This window comes from Dendrobates tinctorius, unplaced genomic scaffold (assembly GCF_039654945.1).
Source record: "Dendrobates tinctorius isolate UK_male_01 unplaced genomic scaffold, ASM3965494v1 ptg000292l, whole genome shotgun sequence".
Taxonomy (NCBI): Eukaryota; Metazoa; Chordata; class Amphibia; order Anura; family Dendrobatidae; genus Dendrobates; species Dendrobates tinctorius.
Window position 1 is genome coordinate 5,058,944 of NW_027361959.1, and position 19,658 is coordinate 5,078,601.

General features: G+C 45.2%; 1 protein-coding gene across 3 annotated transcripts in view; it reads right to left on the minus strand.

The window, feature by feature from the left end:
• NDST2 (N-deacetylase and N-sulfotransferase 2) overlaps positions 1-19,658 on the minus strand; it is a 229,064-nt gene that overhangs the window by 105,625 nt on the left and 103,781 nt on the right. For all 3 annotated transcript variants that reach the window (XM_073560053.1, XM_073560054.1, XM_073560055.1), the window contains one exon: positions 14,639-15,966. In XM_073560053.1, the coding sequence (XP_073416154.1) occupies positions 14,639-15,664 (1,026 nt within the window). In that variant the 5' untranslated portion in view covers positions 15,665-15,966. The remainder of the gene's footprint in view (positions 1-14,638; positions 15,967-19,658) is intronic.

Below are 19,658 nucleotides of genomic sequence, written 5' to 3' on the forward strand. Positions count from 1 at the left end.
AACTACCTTCTATTACAGAACAAATATTTCACATTCTCACGCATCAGTCCAGGGCACCTGCAGCAGTTTTTCTGCATCCCAGATCCTAGGCTTATGGACATAGTTGAGTCTCTTGGCCTCGTTTCCACATGGAACGCATGGCATTTTGGTTGCAATTCTTCCATTAAGATCACTTCTGGCCAGAGTTCTCCACACAGTATGTGTATGCATCTGGGTCCCATTGGATGCCGTCAGCTTTGAGCCAATGGCACTGCTGGACATCTGCCAATTTTTAAAGGAAGTATCCATGATGCCTTTTCATCTGTTACACTGAACTCCGTTGGCCAATCACTGCATCTACAGTTCTCAAAGCTGCCCATTTCTTGATGTTTCTACAAAACTGCTTGAACAGCACATCTTGAAATGCCAATCTGCTTTAAAATATTTACCTGGGAGAGACCTTGCTGATGTAGTACAACTACCTCTTTACTTGTTGTTGTGCTCAGTCTTGCAGTGGTGTATGACCTTGAAAAGGTCTTCCATGACCTCACCTTTGTAGCAGAGTAGATATTCCTCACTCATTTCTAAGCCTACAACACAGAAGTTTCTGTTTCTGTTAAGGATTGTGTTTCATCTTGAAAATGATCATTACCACATGTAATTGGTTAATTGTATACCTGCATATAATTCTACAAAATCCCTGACTGACAAATATGGATTTGATTTAGATGTATGGTATCTTTTGGTCATTCACTTCATTTTTATCAATTGGCAAAATGCAAACTATGAACACTTCTATCTTTGAAAACATTCTTACATTGGAACATTTTTCCACAGCTGCTTAACACTTTTGCACAGTACCATGTTACTAATCAAAAATACAAAGTTATTTAACAACATTTCATATTGATCATCTCATTAAAAAAATGAAGCCATGACATTTTACCCTCTTATACACTGCTTACAACGCCGCATACAAGGCAGACCACCAATAAAGGTCCCTAACAGGATGAAGCCAAATAAAGAGATTATTATAATAGGATTGTAGTCACATGATTGGTTGGTTGTGGACGGTTCCCCATCTGTGCAAGGTGAGTAATTAGGCTCTGTACCCAGGAGATTAGCATTTAGCTAAAGTGGTAGAATAACTTGCCTGCAACGGCATGACAATTTCAACGCTTACTTCAGTGACTTGGGGGATGTGCACATTTTGAATATTTGCAGTTGAATTTTCTGCAGCAAGAAACCGCTGGATAAACTGAGCATTTTTATGCATATTTTTTTTACCATTGATTTGAATGGTTGAAAAATGCTGCAAAAATACTGAAAGAATTAACATGCTACAGATTTGAAAAAAGAAAAGATGCTAAGATACAGCATGAACATATTCAGATTGTGCACACTAGAGCATGAGCAATTCAGAATATATCGTATTTGTCGGACTAAAAGACATCCCTTTTTCCCCTTCAAATTTGAGAGGAAAATTGGGTGCGTCTTATAGACCGAAATCTAGTTTAACAGCGGAGGTGGGAGGTTGGTGATGGAGCGGGGTCACAGGAGGCAGGTTCTCCGCAGCAGCAGTTGGGCGATAATGCAGATTCTGGGCTGGGAGGAAGGTGTGTCCCTGTGGTACGAAGTACGAGCGGACTCCCGAAGTACACATTGATCTCCCGGCGGTGGGCTACAAAAAAATGGCACTGTCGGCAAATGTGCAGATTTAGATCTTGGCTCAATGAGAAGACGAGATTCCAATCAGCGCATGCGCCGCCTCCGGCACAATTTTCCTGCCTCGCACTGCCAACATTTTCCTGAGGTCCACTGCCGGGAAATCAATGACTCCTGCCTTGCTCCGCCGGGACACCCCCTCCTCCCAATATAGAGCCCGCAGCATCACCCCACTCCTGCCGTAGCAACCCAGCTCCTGCCTTCTGTGACCCTGTTCCACCAGTAGATTCCCACCACCCCATGTAAGCCCAATCCAGACTACAAGACGGACCCCCATTTTCACATTAGAAATTATAACCATACCCCCTCCTCAACCACACATTTTTTCTGTTCTAAATTTGGGGTGCGTCTTAGGGTCCGATGTGTTGTATAGTCCAAATAATACTGTAAGCATTTACAAAATCGGACATTTCTGAAACAGCCTTCTTTATGACTCCCTTAGAGTACCCATAATTTCTCCACAAACTGTATAAATAAATTGTGGCTTTGAACATCTGAGTTTACAGTGCCTACACGGACAATGATTTGAAGTCAACAGCCACCTTTTCCTCAAACGCAGCAGGTCCATGATTAATATTAAAAGGCAATATTTTATGACCGGCGTGCCAAACATGGGGACCGAGGACCACATGCTTCCTGCAATCTCATTCTAAGAGATCCCTAGGCTGTGAGTTTTTTTAATCATAGTTTATGAAGGGTCATAGAATGTTAGCATTGCAAGGAACCTCCAGGGTCAGAGTGTCCAACCCCCTGCTCAATGCAGGAGTCACTAAACCATCTCACACAGATGTCCGTCAAGCCTCTGTTTGAAGACTTCCATTGAAGGAGAACTCGCCACCTCTCATCGAAGCCTGTTCCACTCATTGATCACCCTCACTGACAAAAAGTCTATGACCATTTCTATATCTTTCATAGACTTCAAAAGGAGATACCCGTGCGTGTTTGTAATTTGTGCTCAATATATTGACTTCTCATCTCTGACAGGAAACCAGATACTTCATAATAAATTAACCCGCTGCTTATATCACATACACATTGTCGAAAATGAGAACAGAATCATAGAATCGTAGAGTTGGAAGGGACCTCCTGGGCCATCTGGTCCAACCCCCTGCTCAAAGCAGGATTCACTAAATCATCCCAGTCAGATGTCTGTCCAGCCTCTGTTTGAAGACTTCCACTGAAGGAGAACTCACCACTTCTCGTGGCAGCTTGTTCCACTCATTGATCACTCCGTCAAAAAGTTTTTTCTAATATCTAATCTGTGTCTCCTCCCATTCAGTTTCATCCATTGCTTCTAGTCTTTCCTTGTGCAAATGAGAATAAAGTTGATCCTTCTACAATGTGACAGCCCTTTAGATATTTGTAGACAGCTATTAAGTCTCCTCTCAGTCTTCTCTTTTGCAAACTAAACAATCCCAAATCCTGCAACCTTTCCTCATAAGACAGGGTTTGCAGACCGGTCACCATTCTGGTTGCTCTTTTCTGAACTTGCTCCAGTTTGTTGATGTCTTCTTTAAAATGTGGTGCCCAAAACTGAACACAATATTCCAGATGAGGTCTGACCAAAGAGGAGTAGAGGGAAATAATGACTTCACGTGATCTAGACTGTATGCTTCTGTTAATACATCCTAGAATTGCATTTGCCTTTTTTGCTGCTGCATCACACTGTTGACTCATTCAGTCTGTGATCTATTAGTACACCCAAGTCTTTTTCACATGTACTGTTGCTTAGGCCTATTCCTCCCATTCTGTATATGCTTTTTTCATTTTTATTGCCCAGATGTAGTACTTTGCATTTTTCCCTGTTAAAAACCATTCTGTTAGTTGCTGCCCACTTCTCTAGTTTATTTTTATCTTTTTGAATCCTCTCTCTCTCTCTTCTCTAGTATTAACTATCCCTCCTAGCTTTGTGTCATCAGCAAATTTAATCAGTTTACCCTCAATTCCTTCATCTAAATCGTTAATAAAGATGTTGAACAATACAGGGCCCCGGACAGAGCCCTGTGGTACCCCACTTGAGACATTCTTCCAACTGGATGTGCAGCCATTTACGACCACTCTTTGGGTCCGATCACTAAGCCAGTTATGAATCCACCTAACAGTTGCCTTGTTCATTTCATACTTAGTCATTTTTTCAATAAGGATTGTATGAGATACTTTGTCAAATGCTTTGCTGAAGTCAAGATATAGTATATCTACAGCATTTCCTTGATCCACCCAATCAGTGATTCCGTCATAGAAGGAAATTAAGTTAGTCTGACATGACTTATTAGTTACAAACCCATGCTGACTCTGTTTAATCACTTCATTCTTATCCAGGTACTGACATACATGTTGTTAATAATTTGTTCAAAGATCTTTCCTGGTATAGAAGTCGGACTCACCGGCCTATAGTTGCCTGGGTCCACCTTCTTCCCCTTTTTGAAGATAGGAACAACATTTGCTCTTCTCCAGTCTTCTGGCACTTCTCCTGTTCTCCAAGAATTTTCAAAGATTATGGAGAGGGGTTCAAAAATTTCTTCTGCTATCTCCTTCAGTACTCTGGGGTGTAATTCATCTGGACCTGGAGACTTGAATTCATTTAGGTTAGCTAAGTGTTTCCTCACTATCTTTCTGTTTATAGGTATCCTGGATTCTTCTATTCCCTTGATAGGACAGTGAAGAACAGTTGATGTTACATTTCCTTTCTGAGAGAAAACAGATGCAAAATAGGAATTTAAAAGTTCAGCCTCCTCAACATCCTGTCTTACCATTTCATCATTTTCATCCTGTAAAAATCCTATAGCATCTTTGACTTTTCTTTTACTTTTGACATATCCCCAAAATCCTTTATTATTGCTTTTGACACCTCTTGCAAGCCTCAATTCATTGTCAGCTTTAGTTAATCTGATTTGTGCCCTGCAGGTTCTGCAGACAGCATTATATTCTTCTTTAGATATGCCTCCCTCTTTCCATTTTATAAACATTTTTTTCTTCCTTTTTAGCATGTGCTTAAGTTCTGTGTTCATCCATCCTGGCTTCCTTAAATGCTTCCTATTCTTCCCTCTTTTCGGAATTGTTAACAATTGTGCTTTGAGAATTTCATTTTTCAAGATTTCCCATCCTTCCTGGACATTTTTGTCTTTAAGGATATCCAGCCATTGGATCCCTCCAATTCTCTTTCTGAATCCCTTAAAATCTGCCTTTCTGAAATCTAACCTTGACATCTGAGTCTTCACAGGTCTTCCTCCTCTAGTTATCCAAAATTCTAAAATAGCATTGTCGCTACCTCCTAGGGTCCCAGCCACTTTTACCTCCTCAACCATTTCCTCCCTGTTTATAAGGATTAGATCCAAGGTAGCAGTTCCCCTTGTTTTCTCCCCTACCTTTTGGAAGATAAAGTTGTCAGCAAGAGAGGATAAGAATTTCCTTGACCTGTTAGTTTTGCCTGAGAGAGATTCCCAACAAATGTCTGGATAGTTGAAATCTCCAATGACAACTAGGTCATATTTTTTGGAGAACTTGGCCATTTGATGAATAAAGAGTTCATACATATCTTCAGCTTGCATAGGCGGCCTGTAGTAAATGCCTACAATGGTGTCCTTTCCATTGTTCTGTCCTTGTATTCTTACCCAGTTTCCACAGAACTCCCAGTCTCTGAAGTTTCAATCTCTGTGCAGATATACGCATTTCTAACATACAATGCGACACCTCCTCCTCGTTTATCAAGTCTGTTTCTTGCAAATAAGTTGTATCCTTCTAATATTGTATTCCAATCATGTGTATCGTCCCACCAAGTTTCAGTGATTCCAATGACATATTTCTTTTCCTGTGTTAGTAGTTCCAATTTTCCTTGTTTGTTGCCCATGCTTTGTGCATTAGTATAGAAACATTTTAGTTTGTGATTGGTTTCTCTTTCTCCAATATTTTTATTATTTAGATTCTTTTGTCTTTGTTCTTCCTTTCAACTTCTAATAGCAGAGTTCTCAATAGCATTTGTCAGGTGTATGGCTTTTTCTGGTCTTTTGCTTCCCTTCCCATGTTGTTCTAGTTTAAAGCTCTCCTTACAAGTGTAGCAAGGCGACTTCCAAATACATGTTTTCAAGTCTTCGTAAGGTGCACCCCATCTCTAGCAAGTAGTCCATCGTAAAGATAATTCACTCTGTGATCCATAAATCCAAATCGTTGCTGACGGCACAATCGACGTAGCCAGTTGTTCATGTGCAGAATCTTATTCCACCTCCTTGTTCCATGGCCATCCACTGGGAGGATGGAAGAGAAGACCACCTGCGCTCCCAGTTCTTTCACTTTCTTGCCTAAGTCTTCAAAGTCTCTGCAGATGGTTTCCAGGTCGTTTCTTGCGGTGTCATTTGTCCCCACATGTAGTAGCAGGAATGGGTAGTCATCTGTAGGTCTGAAGAGTCCTGATATCCTGTCAGACACATCTTTAATTTTTGCACCTGGAAGACAGCACATTTCTCTTGAAGTTATATCCGGTCTGCAGATAGCGGCCTCTGTTCCTCTCAACAGGGAATCCCCCATGACCACCACTCTCCGTTTCTTCTTCACAACATTCTTCTTTCTCCATCCAGGAGGATTCTGAAGGCATACAAAGTTGCTGTTTGTGGGCAAAGTCTTATCCTGATGTATTTCCTCATCGTTTTCCTGCGTGAGAGCCAGGTACTGGTTCCTGAGCAGTATGGGTGCTGACTGCCTCCTGATCCTCCTGCTTCTCTGGGTCACATGTCTCCATTCCTCTGTTTCTTCAGGTGCACTTCGAATTTCTTCTCTTTCTGTAATATGAAGAGATAATTCTGCTCTGTCCAAGAACTCTTCACCTTCCTTAATGATCTTCAACGTAGCTAACCTCTCTTCGAGATTTTGCAACTTTTCCTCCAACAGGGACACTTGCATTTGTGGCATGTGAAGTTTGGCTTTTCCACTGGTAAGTCTGTGAACATGTAGCAAGAAATGCAGCTCACCAAATGGCTCCTGGTCTCTTCCATATTGAGATTTCTTAAAAATGATGAAAGATGAGCCAAAATTTGCGCGCCGACAGGCGTGCAGTTTTCCGATTTCCTCTTTTCAGCTGCAACGGCCAAAACCCAGTGATCGTTGAGCTCGCGGAGACTCTTCACTTATCCCAGAAGGCACTGGGAATATGCAAATGATCTCCTCAAGACTCTTCCCCTGGTTTTCCGATTTCCTCTTTTCAGCTGCAACTGCCAAAACCCAGTGATCGTTGAGATATTTAAGTTTTATCTCAACACTTGGTAAAGGGACAAAGATAAAACACTGTGTGCCTTGGATTAAAAACATGGATTTTTGTGATAAACTCACCGTAAAATCCTTTTCTCCGAGACGCTCATTGGGGGACACATACTGTGGGTGTATGCTTCTGCCGCTAGGAGGCTGACACTAAGTGAAAAAAAGAGGTTAGCTCCTCCTCCGTCGTATACACCCTCGCCCCTATTGCGGGCGGAACTCAGTTTGGTGCCAAAGCAGTAGGAGGACAACAAAATCAGCCTTAATACAGGTACAACATGTCCAGAAAAGGACCACCCTTATATCACAAAAATAAGTGTGTATTAACTAAACAAAAACAGAGCCAACTGGCTAATAGGGTGGGTGCTGTGTTCCCCAATGAGCGTCTCGGAGAAAAGGATTTTACGGTGAGTTATCACAAAAATCCATGTTTCTCCTTCGCCTCATTGGGGGACAAGGATACTGTGGGATGTCCTAAAGCAGTCCCTGGGTGGGAGGATTGACTCACCGATCCAAGCTACATGCACCTCTTGTTTAAAGGTGCGCCACCGCTGCTTGGAGAATCCTTCTACCCCGGCTCGCATCCGCCGAGGCCTGAGTATGACTATTATAATGTCTGGCAAATGTGTGCAGGCTGGACCAGGTTGCTGCTTTGCAAACCTGTTCTGCCGAAGCGCCCAAGAGGCGACCACTGCCCGAGTAGAGTGCGCTCTGATCCCTGCTGGGATCGGTGTGCCTCTAATGCGGCAGGACTTCTGAATAGTCAAACTAATCCATCTGGCTATGGTCGATTTTTGAGGCAGTGAGTCCCTTCCTGCGCCCTTCAGGGAGCACGAACAGCGTGTCCGGCTGACGTAAGGGCGCCGTCCGCGACACGTACCTCTGGAGGGCTCTTACCAGGTCTAACGTGTGAAGAGCCTTTTCCATACGGTGCACCGGTGCTGGACCAAATGAAGGCAAGACAACATCCTCATTAATGTGAAATGAGGACACGGCTTTCAGCAGAAAAGGAGGGGCTGGTCTGAGCACCACCTGATCCTTATGGAAAGTAAAGAACGGAGCTCGGCAGGATAGGGCCACCAGCTCTGAAACCCGCCTGATAGAAGTGATGGTCACTAGGAACACCACTTTCCAGGAAAGGTACCTCAAGAAGATATCCTGAAGCGGTTCAAATGGAGCTTCCTGCAGAACACTTAGGACCAGGTTAAGGTCCCAGGCGTCCATAGGCGCCTTATAGGGAGGTACCAAGTAGGAGACTCCCTGGATGAAAGTCTTCACCTTGAGACTCCCTGGATGAAAGTCTCCACCTGCAAATTGGTAGCAATTCTGTGCTGGAACAGGACAGATAAGGCCGATATTTGTCTCATGAGGGAACTTGGGGCCAAGCCCGAGTCTAGGCCCGACTGGAGAAAAGCCAAGATGTTGGGGACCGAGAACCTCAGCGGAGAAACACCGCGGCCTTGACATCAAAGAACACCTTCCAGGTGTGGTGGTAAATTCGTACTGAAGCCGGCTTCCGAGCGCTAACCATTGTAGCGACCACCTTGCTCCCGAACCCTGCCTGGGTTAGAATCCAAGATTCAACGGCCATGCCGTCAAACACAGGTCCCCCGAGTTCGGGTGGCAGATTGGCCCTTGAGAAAGTAGATCTGGGCACTCTGGCAGTCGCCAAGGAACGTTGGCGAGCAGCTGCATTAGATCTGCGTACCATGCTCGACGGGCCCATCCAGGGCCAGCAGAATCGCTGGATCCCTTTCCGTCCTGATCTTTTTGATAACTTTCGGAAGTAGTGGCAGCGGGGGAAATACATATGGGAGTCAGAGCTGGTTCCATGGCGGAACCAACGCCTCCACAGCAATCGCTTGCGGGTCCCTGGCTCGAGCGACATATGTGGGTACCTTGGCGTTCACCCTGGAAGCCATCAGGTCCACATCCGGAGTTCCCCACAGTTGACAAATATGCTGGAAGACCTCAGAATGTAGTGACCACTCTCTGGACGCAAGACCCCGCCGACTGAGAAAGTCTGCCACCCAGTTCTCCACACCCGGGATGTGGCCTGCCGAAATCAGAGTGGTTTGCTTCGGCCCACTGAAGAACGTGCCCCACCTCGCGCATAGTTGCTCTGCTGCGGGTGCACCCTTGGTGATTTATGTGAGCCACCGCCGTGGCGTTGTCCAATTGAATTCGGACGGGGCGGCCTGCTAAGAAGTGATGAAACTGCCGATCGAGCGTGAAAGGATTCTTATCCCAGGCTGCCAAGAGGGCATACTGCAGGGGGCGAAAATGGAACTGGGCGAACAGTACTGCTCCCATTGCTGCCACCATTTTCCCTAGAATCCTCATCCCGAAACGAATGGTATGAGGGACTGGTTGGCTAGGAGTCCGGACTCCCTGCCGGAGAGCTAGGGCTTTTTCCTGAGGGAGAATTACCAACCCTCGGCAAGTGTCGAAGATCATTCCTAAGAAGGAGATCCTCTGAGCTGGCACAAGGGATGACTTCTTTTAAAATGACCAGCCACCCTAAGCGGGCAAGAGTATCTAGCGTGATGCTGACATTTTCCTCGCGTGCCCGTATCGAAGGGCCTATAACTAATAGGTCGTCTAAGTAAGGCAAGACGACTATGCCTCAAGAATGCAGTATGGCCATGACAACTGCCATAACCTTTGTGAACACTCTGGGAGCCATGGCTAACCCGAAAGGAAGCGCCACGAACTGACAATGTCGACCGTTGATGGCAAAACACAGTAACCTTTGATGAGGAGGAAAAATAGGACTATGCAGATATGCGTCCTGGATGTCGATCATGGCCAAGTATTCTCCCTGCTCCATGGCAGATATGACTGAACGGAAAGACTCCACCCGGAAAGGTCTGACCCTGATGAATTTGTTCAGATGTTTGAGGTCCAAAAATCAGTCTGACATACCCGTCCTTTTTGGGAACCGCAAACAGGTTGGAATAGAAGCCCTGAATGCTTTCGTGCTATGGCACGGGAACAATGATCCCATTGCGCTGGAGCGATTCGATGGCTCCAACAGAGCTCTTTTGCCTGGGTATCCACCCTGGGAAGACGAGAAAGAAAAAACGTCTTTGAGGGTATCTGACAAATTCTATTTTGTAACCTGAGGCCACCAACTCCTTTACCCATGCGTCGTGCGCGACACTGAACCAGACGCGGCGAAACCAGAGTAGCCAGCCGCCCACTGTTGTGAGTTCATTTTCCCCTTCACTACTGAGGCCCGAGGAACTCCCTCTTCTGGTGAAGAAAGGTAGTGAGCCTGATTGTCAAACACCTGGGGCTGATGATGATGACTGGCTGAGTGGAGCTGATGACTGGATATAAGGCTGCCGACGCCCTTCTGGCCTGCGGGTGATTCCTGCTTATCTAAAGCGAAGATTTCTGCTTTGCCTTTTTGCATTAGTGTTTTGTTTTCCTTGCTTTTCTGGATTCTGCCATTCCCTGCTGGGGTGAGCTGAATCTCCTTTTGCCTGTTGCTCTGTCTTCAGAATATTCCTGAGTACTGACATAGCTTTTTTGAAGCCTAGCGTCTTCAGGGCCTTTTTTACTGTCAGTTTGTTGGCTCTTATTTTCACGGATTGCAGACAGCAGCCTTCCTGTCCTTTCCTATCTAAGCTAGCGTGGGCCCCATCTTTGCTCAGTCTATCTTTCTGTCTGTGTTTTGTTCTTTCTTCTTGCTTCACCGTCATTATATGTTGGGGGCTGCCTTTTACTTTGGGGTCTGCTCTGGGGCAGTTTAGATTTCCCCTTTCTGTCTTTAGGCTATGTAGTCCTCCGGCTGTGATCGAGGGGCCTAGGGCATCGTAGGAGCCCCCCACGGCTACTGCTAGTTGTGTTGATAAGTTCAGGGGTCTGCAATCCGATAGCTGCCAACTTCTCTGGTTTTCTGGACTTAGCTAGCATTACTATTTTTGCTTCCTACGGTGACTCAATCATAACAGCCCACCTTGCTGGAGTCATTTGGCTGACGATCTTTGGGATCTGGATCCCCTCGATCTGGCTGTTGAGTTCGCATTCTCCCCAATGGGTTGGTTCTTTTGAGACCTGCCACCCCTATCCTGGTTGGGGTGGCCTGAAGCGGCGGAATTGGCCGCTGTGGTCCACCCGGGGTTGCGAAACACTGAAAATGTGCCTAAAAAGGGTGGCGAAAAGGCGGTTTGACCTTTTGTTGAGGGAGAAAACCTATCTTTCCTCCTGTGGAGTCGGAGATAAGTTTATCCAACTTCAAGATTCCACGGCCATGCCATGTCCTTAACTATAGAGCTCTTCTGATAGAAATTGTGCTAGCGACCGCAAGTGCCGAGCAATTGCCGCATCCAAAGACGCATTGATTACGTAGTCTCCGGCCATCGCGATCTGACTCACGATTTCCGATCTTTCTGCAGGTAGCTCTTGCGCGACCTTGTTTAATGATTCTGACCATGAGATCATGGCCTTGGCTACCCAAGTTGCTGCGAACGAGGGAGAGAGCGCCGATTTTGACGCCTCATATAGTGAGCACACTGAGCTCTCTATGAGGCGATCCGTGGGATCCTTAATAGCGGAAACGCAAGGCCCGGATAACAGGGTTATCGTGGCTAGGCGCGACACCGGTGGATCCACCGTCGGAGATTCCGTCCATTTTTTACGGAGGTCCGGGGAAAATGGATACCTTGCTATGAGTGCCTTTTGACCGAGAAACGCCTGTCTGGTCGTTCCCTGTGTCGCTGCACTATGCCTTCAAACTCAGGGTGAGAGGAAAAAAAAAATTCTGTGCGGCGGATCGCCAGCATATAAACCGGTCCAAGGGCAGTACTTCCGGGCCTAGCCGCGCTCAGAAGCAGGGGACTAAATTTATCCCCAGCCACCCTGGCCTGGGGGGCGGGCCGCCGGAAGTGACGCGCGGCCCGGAGGCGGAACTTCCGGTCGCGGCCTAGCTTCGGCCCCAATTTATCCCCTGCCCGCGACGGGGGTGTGGGAGGGCACGAACTCCATGGCGCCACAAAAAAATGGCGCTACTTACTGGCACGGGCTTCTCTGCACCACTCTGCAGCCACTAGCCGGTGGCATCTGACAGCTAAGGGCTCCAGCCCCGGATCGTCGCCGCAGGAGCCCTCCCAGGCCCTCTCCTCACTGACTATCCTCTTCAGCTTCCCAGCTCAGGTATGTGAGGGGGCCTTGACAAAATAGGACAGTGCAGGCACCCTAGCTCCATCTAACCCCTTCAGGGGGTGAGGAGAGGGACCGTACGCCGCCTTGCAGCACCGCAGTCTAAGCATTGGTGGAGCAGTGCGGGCCGTACGGACTAGTCTTGTGCCTCTGTACAGCCCATGGTTTCAATACCTAGGAGTGGTCAGGGCTAAGTCAGGCATTGTGTCCCACGTCGCGGGAGAGGATACATGGAGGGACACTCGCACGTGCTCGCCCGTTGATGGTTTGGGGAAATCGGACCCCTTCAATAGGATCTGTTGCCCCTGTCTCATCTTCATAGACGGTAAAAATAAAATTAAAAAAAGAGGTCTGGGGAAAATGGCCCAGATATGTCCCACGGTGCGGTGCGGGAGAGGATACGTGGAGACGATACTCAACACGTGCTCGCATGTTGATGGTTTGGGGAGATCGGACAATTTCAATATGGTCCGTCGCCCCTGTCTCATCTTCATGAGTTATGCACTTCAGCTCAGATGATGCAAAGAAAAAACAAAAAAAACATAACTAAAGAAAAACTCTACTTACTGGAGATTCGAAAGTCAATGTCAGCACTTACACAGCCTTGCAAAAAACCCAAAGCATCTCATTCAGTCAACTAGTACTGTGTTCAAGATTGCCTGATCGCAAGCAGCTCGCAACAGCTGTGTACAGATGGGTTTCTTGTTGGTGAATATGCCTAGTCACGCTGCAAGACTTATGACGGGCTTGGCCATTGACTTACAGGGTATCTACATCCAACAGGTGACACTAAGGGTACGTGCACATGCTGCGGAATCCGCTGCGGATTAATCCGCACGGATTTTGCAAAAACCGCAGATCATCCGCAGGTCCAAAGACCTGCGGATTATCTGCGGTTTTGCCTGCGGTTTGGTCCTGCGGATTCACTATCTCCACAATGGTGGAGATAGGAACCCGCAGCGGTTTCCGCAGAAAGAATTGACATGCAATTCTTTCTGCGGATTCAAAACTGCAGCAAATCCGCGCGGTTTTTTCCGCAGCGTCGGCACAGCGTTTTTTTTTTTCCCATTCAAATGAATGGTACTGTACACCGCAGCTAAAACTGCTGCGTGTCCGCAGCGGCCAAAACTGCTGCGGAAACGCAGCGGAATCCGCAGCGTGTGCACACAGCCTAAGGAGACAGTTTTCTTCTATTTGGATGACAATTTGCATTGAGAATACAATTACTTTCAACAACAGATGTCACTATAGCTGGAATGTTCTAGTCATAGTCCAAAAATCAATTTCATACTATTCAAAAGATACTTAAATGAACAAGAGTAAATTTGACTAGAGGTCTCTGACCAAATTCATGTAGAACTTTTAAAGTTTAACCACAATAAAGAAATTATTAAAAAAGAAAAGAAAAAAAAAAAAAAAAGGGATGGTGCGGATGGATAACCTTAAATTTTTCAGTTTTTGTAAGTTTACTGCCAATTATGTTTACATCTAATATCAGCGGAATTCCTGTTCATCAACAGGGTGAGCTTTACTTTGTGTTTTTTTTGTAAACTGTAAATTTACAAGATGTTCAGATATTACTGGTACATTAAAGCAAAGAGTCACAAAATAATCAGATTTTGTGATCGGCAAAATATAATATACATATACACACACACTGCAACAGCTTAAAGGGAAACGGTCACCAGAAAAAACAATACTGACATGCAGATATGGGGGTTAATCTGCAGGATACTAGAGTAATTATGCTGCCCGGCGCCTGCACTCAGCCAGTTGCTGCAGGGAGAAAATTAACTTTATTCTCCCCGGCAGCGTTTCAGTCACCGCTCTGAGCATACAGAGCAGCGGTAGTAACTGTGCCCTCAGCCTTGATGAAAAGCTGGCTTCACATTGTGACCAGCTGTCAACCAGTCCGGGCCGGAATGCAGCTCCAGCCGCCGCCCCCATGACTGAAACGGAACACTGCCTGGGAGAATAAAATTTATCCCAGGCAGGTTAGAAAAGCTATTAACCTGCAGATTAACTCCTTATCTGAAGGCAATAATTTTTTTTCTGGTGACAGGTTCCTTTTAAGATAAGGGTTAAAGTGGTATTGCCATCTCCAAGATGCTATCTCAATATGTAGTAGGTGTAATAAGAATATTAGCAAATTCCTCCAATTAGAAATGTAGTATAGTTTTCCTGATTTCTTTCCTCATGTAGGCATTGCAGGATCCATGGTTACGACCACTAATATATTGACAGCTAGCTGCTAGTGGACGTAAGCATGGAAACGCAAGGCCCCGCAATGCCTGCGCATGAGGAAAGCGACAAAGTGAATCAGAAAAAGTACATTATATTTCTAATTGGAGGTATGTGTCATTATTATTATTAGGATAGGTTCGGGAATACCCCTTCAAGATCACTGGTTCAGTGAGAGACACCTAATCAGAAGTAGTAATCTTGTACCATTAATGAATAAAATAATTTTATCTTTAATTAATTGAGATATGGAATAAATAGCTAAAATTACCAATTGACTTACCTCAACATCTGATACTTTCATTCGCGTTCCTTCTTTGCCCACAAATATGTCATCAATATCAACCAAAATGTATCGGTCGAGTGTTAAGCAGAGCCGCTTGGAAGTTAAGTATGCGATAGCATCGACAAAAATAAGTTTGTGCAGCCAAAAATTCAGATTATTTCCAAATAGTACCCTTTGGATACCATCGTGAAGGCCCAAGTCCTGCACCACAGTGGCATGAAGTGCTTTGTGCGTAGCAAGGTGGGGGATAGATTCGGCAGATTTGGTGCTTGCCAACAGTACAGGTTCATAGGTGCTGTGGTTGGACTGAAAAACGGTCCAGTCATCTCCAGGAAGAGGACCCGGCTCTACTACATTAGCTCGGGTCACGTAGAGAAGTGGAGCATTAGGGTTAATATGGTAGTCTCGCAATCCCAGATTGGAATGTAGGAAGAGCGGGAAGCCTTTGAGTTGTGCGCTTAGTAAGCTGTTTTCATTGGCCTTAAAGAAACCAATGATTCCTACCCCATACTCCACACAGTACTTGTCCAGCAGTTCCCTGTTCCAGGCATCTAGATTAACATATTTCAAGATGTTCTCATAAATGATCAGAGCATAACGACCGCGGTCTTTGTCTGTCAGAGTTGGCATGTCCCCCTTCCCGGGAGCGATTTCTGTCCGGTACCTAAACCTGCCAGATTCTAATATAGCCACAATCTCCTGTCCGAGCTGAGAGTATATGCTCTCTACAAACACAAGCACCACTGGTTCAGTCCGGGAAATATCCATAAATTTGCCTATCCGCCAGCTTGCTTGGGGTTGAACCACAATCCTCTGTTGACTGCTGCAGTCACTAAAAGGTAAAGGGGGAGGCTCTTTGATCTTAGGGCTATTGGTCACATAGTAAGCCAAGAAACACATGGAAGCCAGGCTGAAAGCAATCAACAGTAGGATCAATCGATGAAGTTCCAGCTGTCGCATGTGCCGAACCAGTTTCCATAGATGAATCATGGTGAGGCCTAAAACCCCACCTGCCCACCGCATTCACCTAAACCACTTGATGACTGGTCTGTGATTAGACAATGACAAGATGTGATGTCCCTCAGAGCAGCAGCAACAGCACAGTAGAAGGCAGTAAAAGTAGGACGCAAAGAGGTGAGATCGCCTCCAGCCTGCCATTTATGTCAGGTTACCATGGCCTCCAATTCCCATTGCTTCTCTGCACTCCGATCTGGACCACTTAGATTGCCGCCACAAAATTACATCCCAATCGCCCCTCACATCTCTCCTTCCTCTTGGTCCCAGGGTCTAGTCCAGCCGTGTAATCTTCGCCGTCAGGCTGTGTCCTAGAAATGGGCAAAACAAAACATGGTCAAAAATGCGGTGTTACTGAAAAAAACAAGACTTTACTTGTCATTGGCATTGTCCTGGCAGAGCTACGATAACTGTCTAGTGACTACGCGAAGACTCACCTACCTGCATATAATAAACTATTACTATAACTCAAAAGTAGTAACACATAAGGCTGAATTGCTTTTGGAAAACAAAGTGACAGTTTTATGTTTTACAGGATACAACTGATAAATGGCACAGTAATGCCTTTGACCTTTGTCATTTATGCCATTATTTAGGGTCCAATTGCTGGAAACCTCCCCAAACCTTAGAAACAAGGAGTCATGACCCCTTTCAGCACTCCCAGTCACATAGCCCCATACAAGTGAATTGCCAGACCGACTACTTCCAGACACGGAGACCGCAGGGAATGCTTGATTGGCCACCATGAAGAATGGAGAGGTGGGACTTAGTTTGAACAGTCATTCTGTGCAGACAGAGTCCCTTTTAAACAGGGATGTTAAACTCAAATACACAGAGGGCTTGGCCAAAGTTGCAGGCCAACCTTGATATTTATTTTAAAAAAAAGTCTACAATTGAGGGAGTTCTTCCTTATCAATTATAAAGTTGAACTTTTTCATATGGAAACAAACTTAAAAAGGGTTGTCCAATTAAAAAAGTACATTTTAATTCATAGATCTTAGAATAAAATATTGGAATAATATGTCATAAAAGCAGTAAAAAAAGCATATGGCCCAATGGCCTAATTTAAATATGCAACAAAGAATAAAAAACAAACAAACTTGAATTATATAAATAAAGTATGATGCCAACAAAAGTGGCCCCAAACACTGTATGATACCCCTATAGTACCCTCCACACACATGGTATTATGACCTTACTGTACCCCTCAGCCCTCCCAACAAATGGTGACCCCATCACAGTATGATTGTCCAATGTACAACTGCAATTCGCACACAGCCCTCCATACAGTATATTGGGCCAAACATAGTCCTCAATGCCTGAATAATGACCCAACATAGTGCTCCATGCAGTATAATGACCCTATCTATATATTGCTCATACAGTATATTGGGCCGCACATAGTCCTCCATGCAGAATAACGACCCAACATAGTGCTCCACGCAGTATAATGGCCTCAGTGTGTTCCATAAAGTATAATTGCCCCATATATTGCTCCACGCAGTATAATGCCCCCATATATTGCTCCACACAGTATGATGGCCCCATATATTGCTCCATACAGTATAATGGCCCCATATAGTGGTCCATACAGTATAATGGCCCCATACAGTGTAATGGCTCTATATAGTGCTCCATACAGTATAATGGAAAGTGTGATGCCGGGCGGGGGACCTGCCTGGTGTTGTGGGCCAAATATACTCACCCTGCGAGCACGGATTTAGCCCGTGGGCCAGAGTTTGACATATGTACTTTGAAGGGAACCTGTCATGTCAAAAACACTATTGACCTGCATATATGATGCTAATCCGCAGGTTAATAGAGTTCAAAAGAGTTGGCCATCAGGATTCTGAATGCCATTAATCTGTAGATTAACCCCATATCTGCAGTTTAATAGTTTATTTTACATGACAGGTTTCTTTTAATAGATCATGTAAAATTAACAAGTCTCCAAAATGTGGGGGTGCCCATGTAAGAGATCCCCACATTTTTTTTTTTTTTTTAGAGAGCACAGATCTATAAGCTCTGTTCTTTTATTTCTGTTTTGAATTTGCATCAGAAAATTTCAGTGGAACCTGATCATCCGGCACCTATAACTTGTCTGTAGTCTAAGGCCTTCTTCTGCCTGACAGTCTAGAAAATACCAACTTGGTGCCTGACTATTACATAAATGCTGAGGATTAGGTAATTCATAACAAGGGGAAAGGCAAGAAATGAATAAAATATATGGGACATAGACTGTGAATACCAGCCCTAAAAAGCAGTAGTTTCTCCTTATAACGCTCACCCTCAAGAGTGTTATATGGAAACAATAGTGACACAGTTAAAATTACGTTTTTAAAGATTGAAATAAAACAAAAAAAGACAAAACCAACCAAAAACATCATGACTGTCATAGGTGTCCTACACTTTCTATACAACCCCTGAATGTGGATGTCTACTCTTCATCATGGACAAAAACTAAAAATATTTCCTGAACCTGACAGCAAGGCCACATGTGGCAGCTAAATCCTGACAGAGGATAGTCAACATCTGGCGGAAAGCTGCATTAACTCTGGACACGATGAAAAGTACAGAACGTAAAAACAAATTTCTATTTTCCAGCCAATATGTTCTGACTTCCAGCAGCATTGGGAAATGTGTGCTCAGCAGAATTGTTGGAATGGATTTCCCACACTGCTCGGGGAAGATGTCAGCAGCAGGATAGGCACCAACTCTACTAAATCCAGGAGAAACCAGTATACAGAGTCAGGTAAGTCATGATACAAATGAGGAGACCTACAGACAAAGCTGGAATTGCCAATATAGGAAATTCTAGGAATTCTCTGAAGCAGTAGGGCTTGTGTGGCATATTGCAGTGAATTTCTGGCCCAGTTGCAGCCATCAGAACTTGATCTTTCCTCAAGTCGCTAGGACCTGCTGCCCGTTAGGAGACTGGACTGCTGGAGAGATCATATAGTCAGAGAATGATCGGCAATACTGCTCTATTCAAGTGAACGAGACAGTGTAGGTGCTCGCTAGACAATCAGAAACGAGTTGCACGTCAGTTGCACTAAGGCAGGGGTCCCCAACCTGTAGGTGTAGAGCCACACATGGCTCACGGACCTGTGATGGGTGGCTCGCGGCTGTCTGCCAGCTTGGTGCATTAGCACCAGGTGTAGCAAACCGCTATCAAGAGCAGATCTCTAGATGGTGACTTGTGGGTAGCCTTGCACAGAAGAGCAGATCTGAATGGGGGGTAAGATAGGAAACGCTGGGGCGTGGCGCACTGCCTTGGTGCAAATTGTACTAGGGATAAAAGGGGGCTCTGGGTGACACTAATGTGAGAGGGCAGGAGCTGGCTGGGACTCGCGACTCTCAGAGCCAAATGTGGCTCTCTGTCAGAAAGGTTGGTGCACTAATGTACAGAACAGTAAAAACGAAATTCCTCGGAAATCACTCATTTCAGAAGCCAATAAATTATTTTTCAGTATATTTTTTTTTTTTTTTTTTTTAAAGAAAAACCTGTCAACATATTTTTGCTACCACCTCATGCTGTCCTCAGATTACATACATTGCAAACACCAGCTGACAGATTCCCCTTTAACCATTGACATTGGCAGTCCAAGTTGAGTCCATCTCATTGACTACGACACTCTCTCAAAAGGCGTCATCATGCAATCAAATAAATCTTAGGAGGAACTACTCACCAGCAAACACCCCATTAACCTATAGATCTGGGCTCAATCTGCAGGTTAATAGCGTTACTAGATACACAGCGGCGGCCACTATAATCACACACGGCGGAGCGGTTACATCTGCTAATCTCTATACTCAGACCGGTGACTGAACCAGTGTCAGCTCCGCCCCGTGACTGAAACAGAATGCTGCCGGGGAGAATAAAGTATATTTTCTCCCGGCAGAGTTTGGCTCTGTGCAGGCTAGTAACGCTATTAACTGTTAATGAGGTTTACTGACACGACTGGCGAGCTGCTCTCTCATTTCTTCCAAAAGGACATGGGCT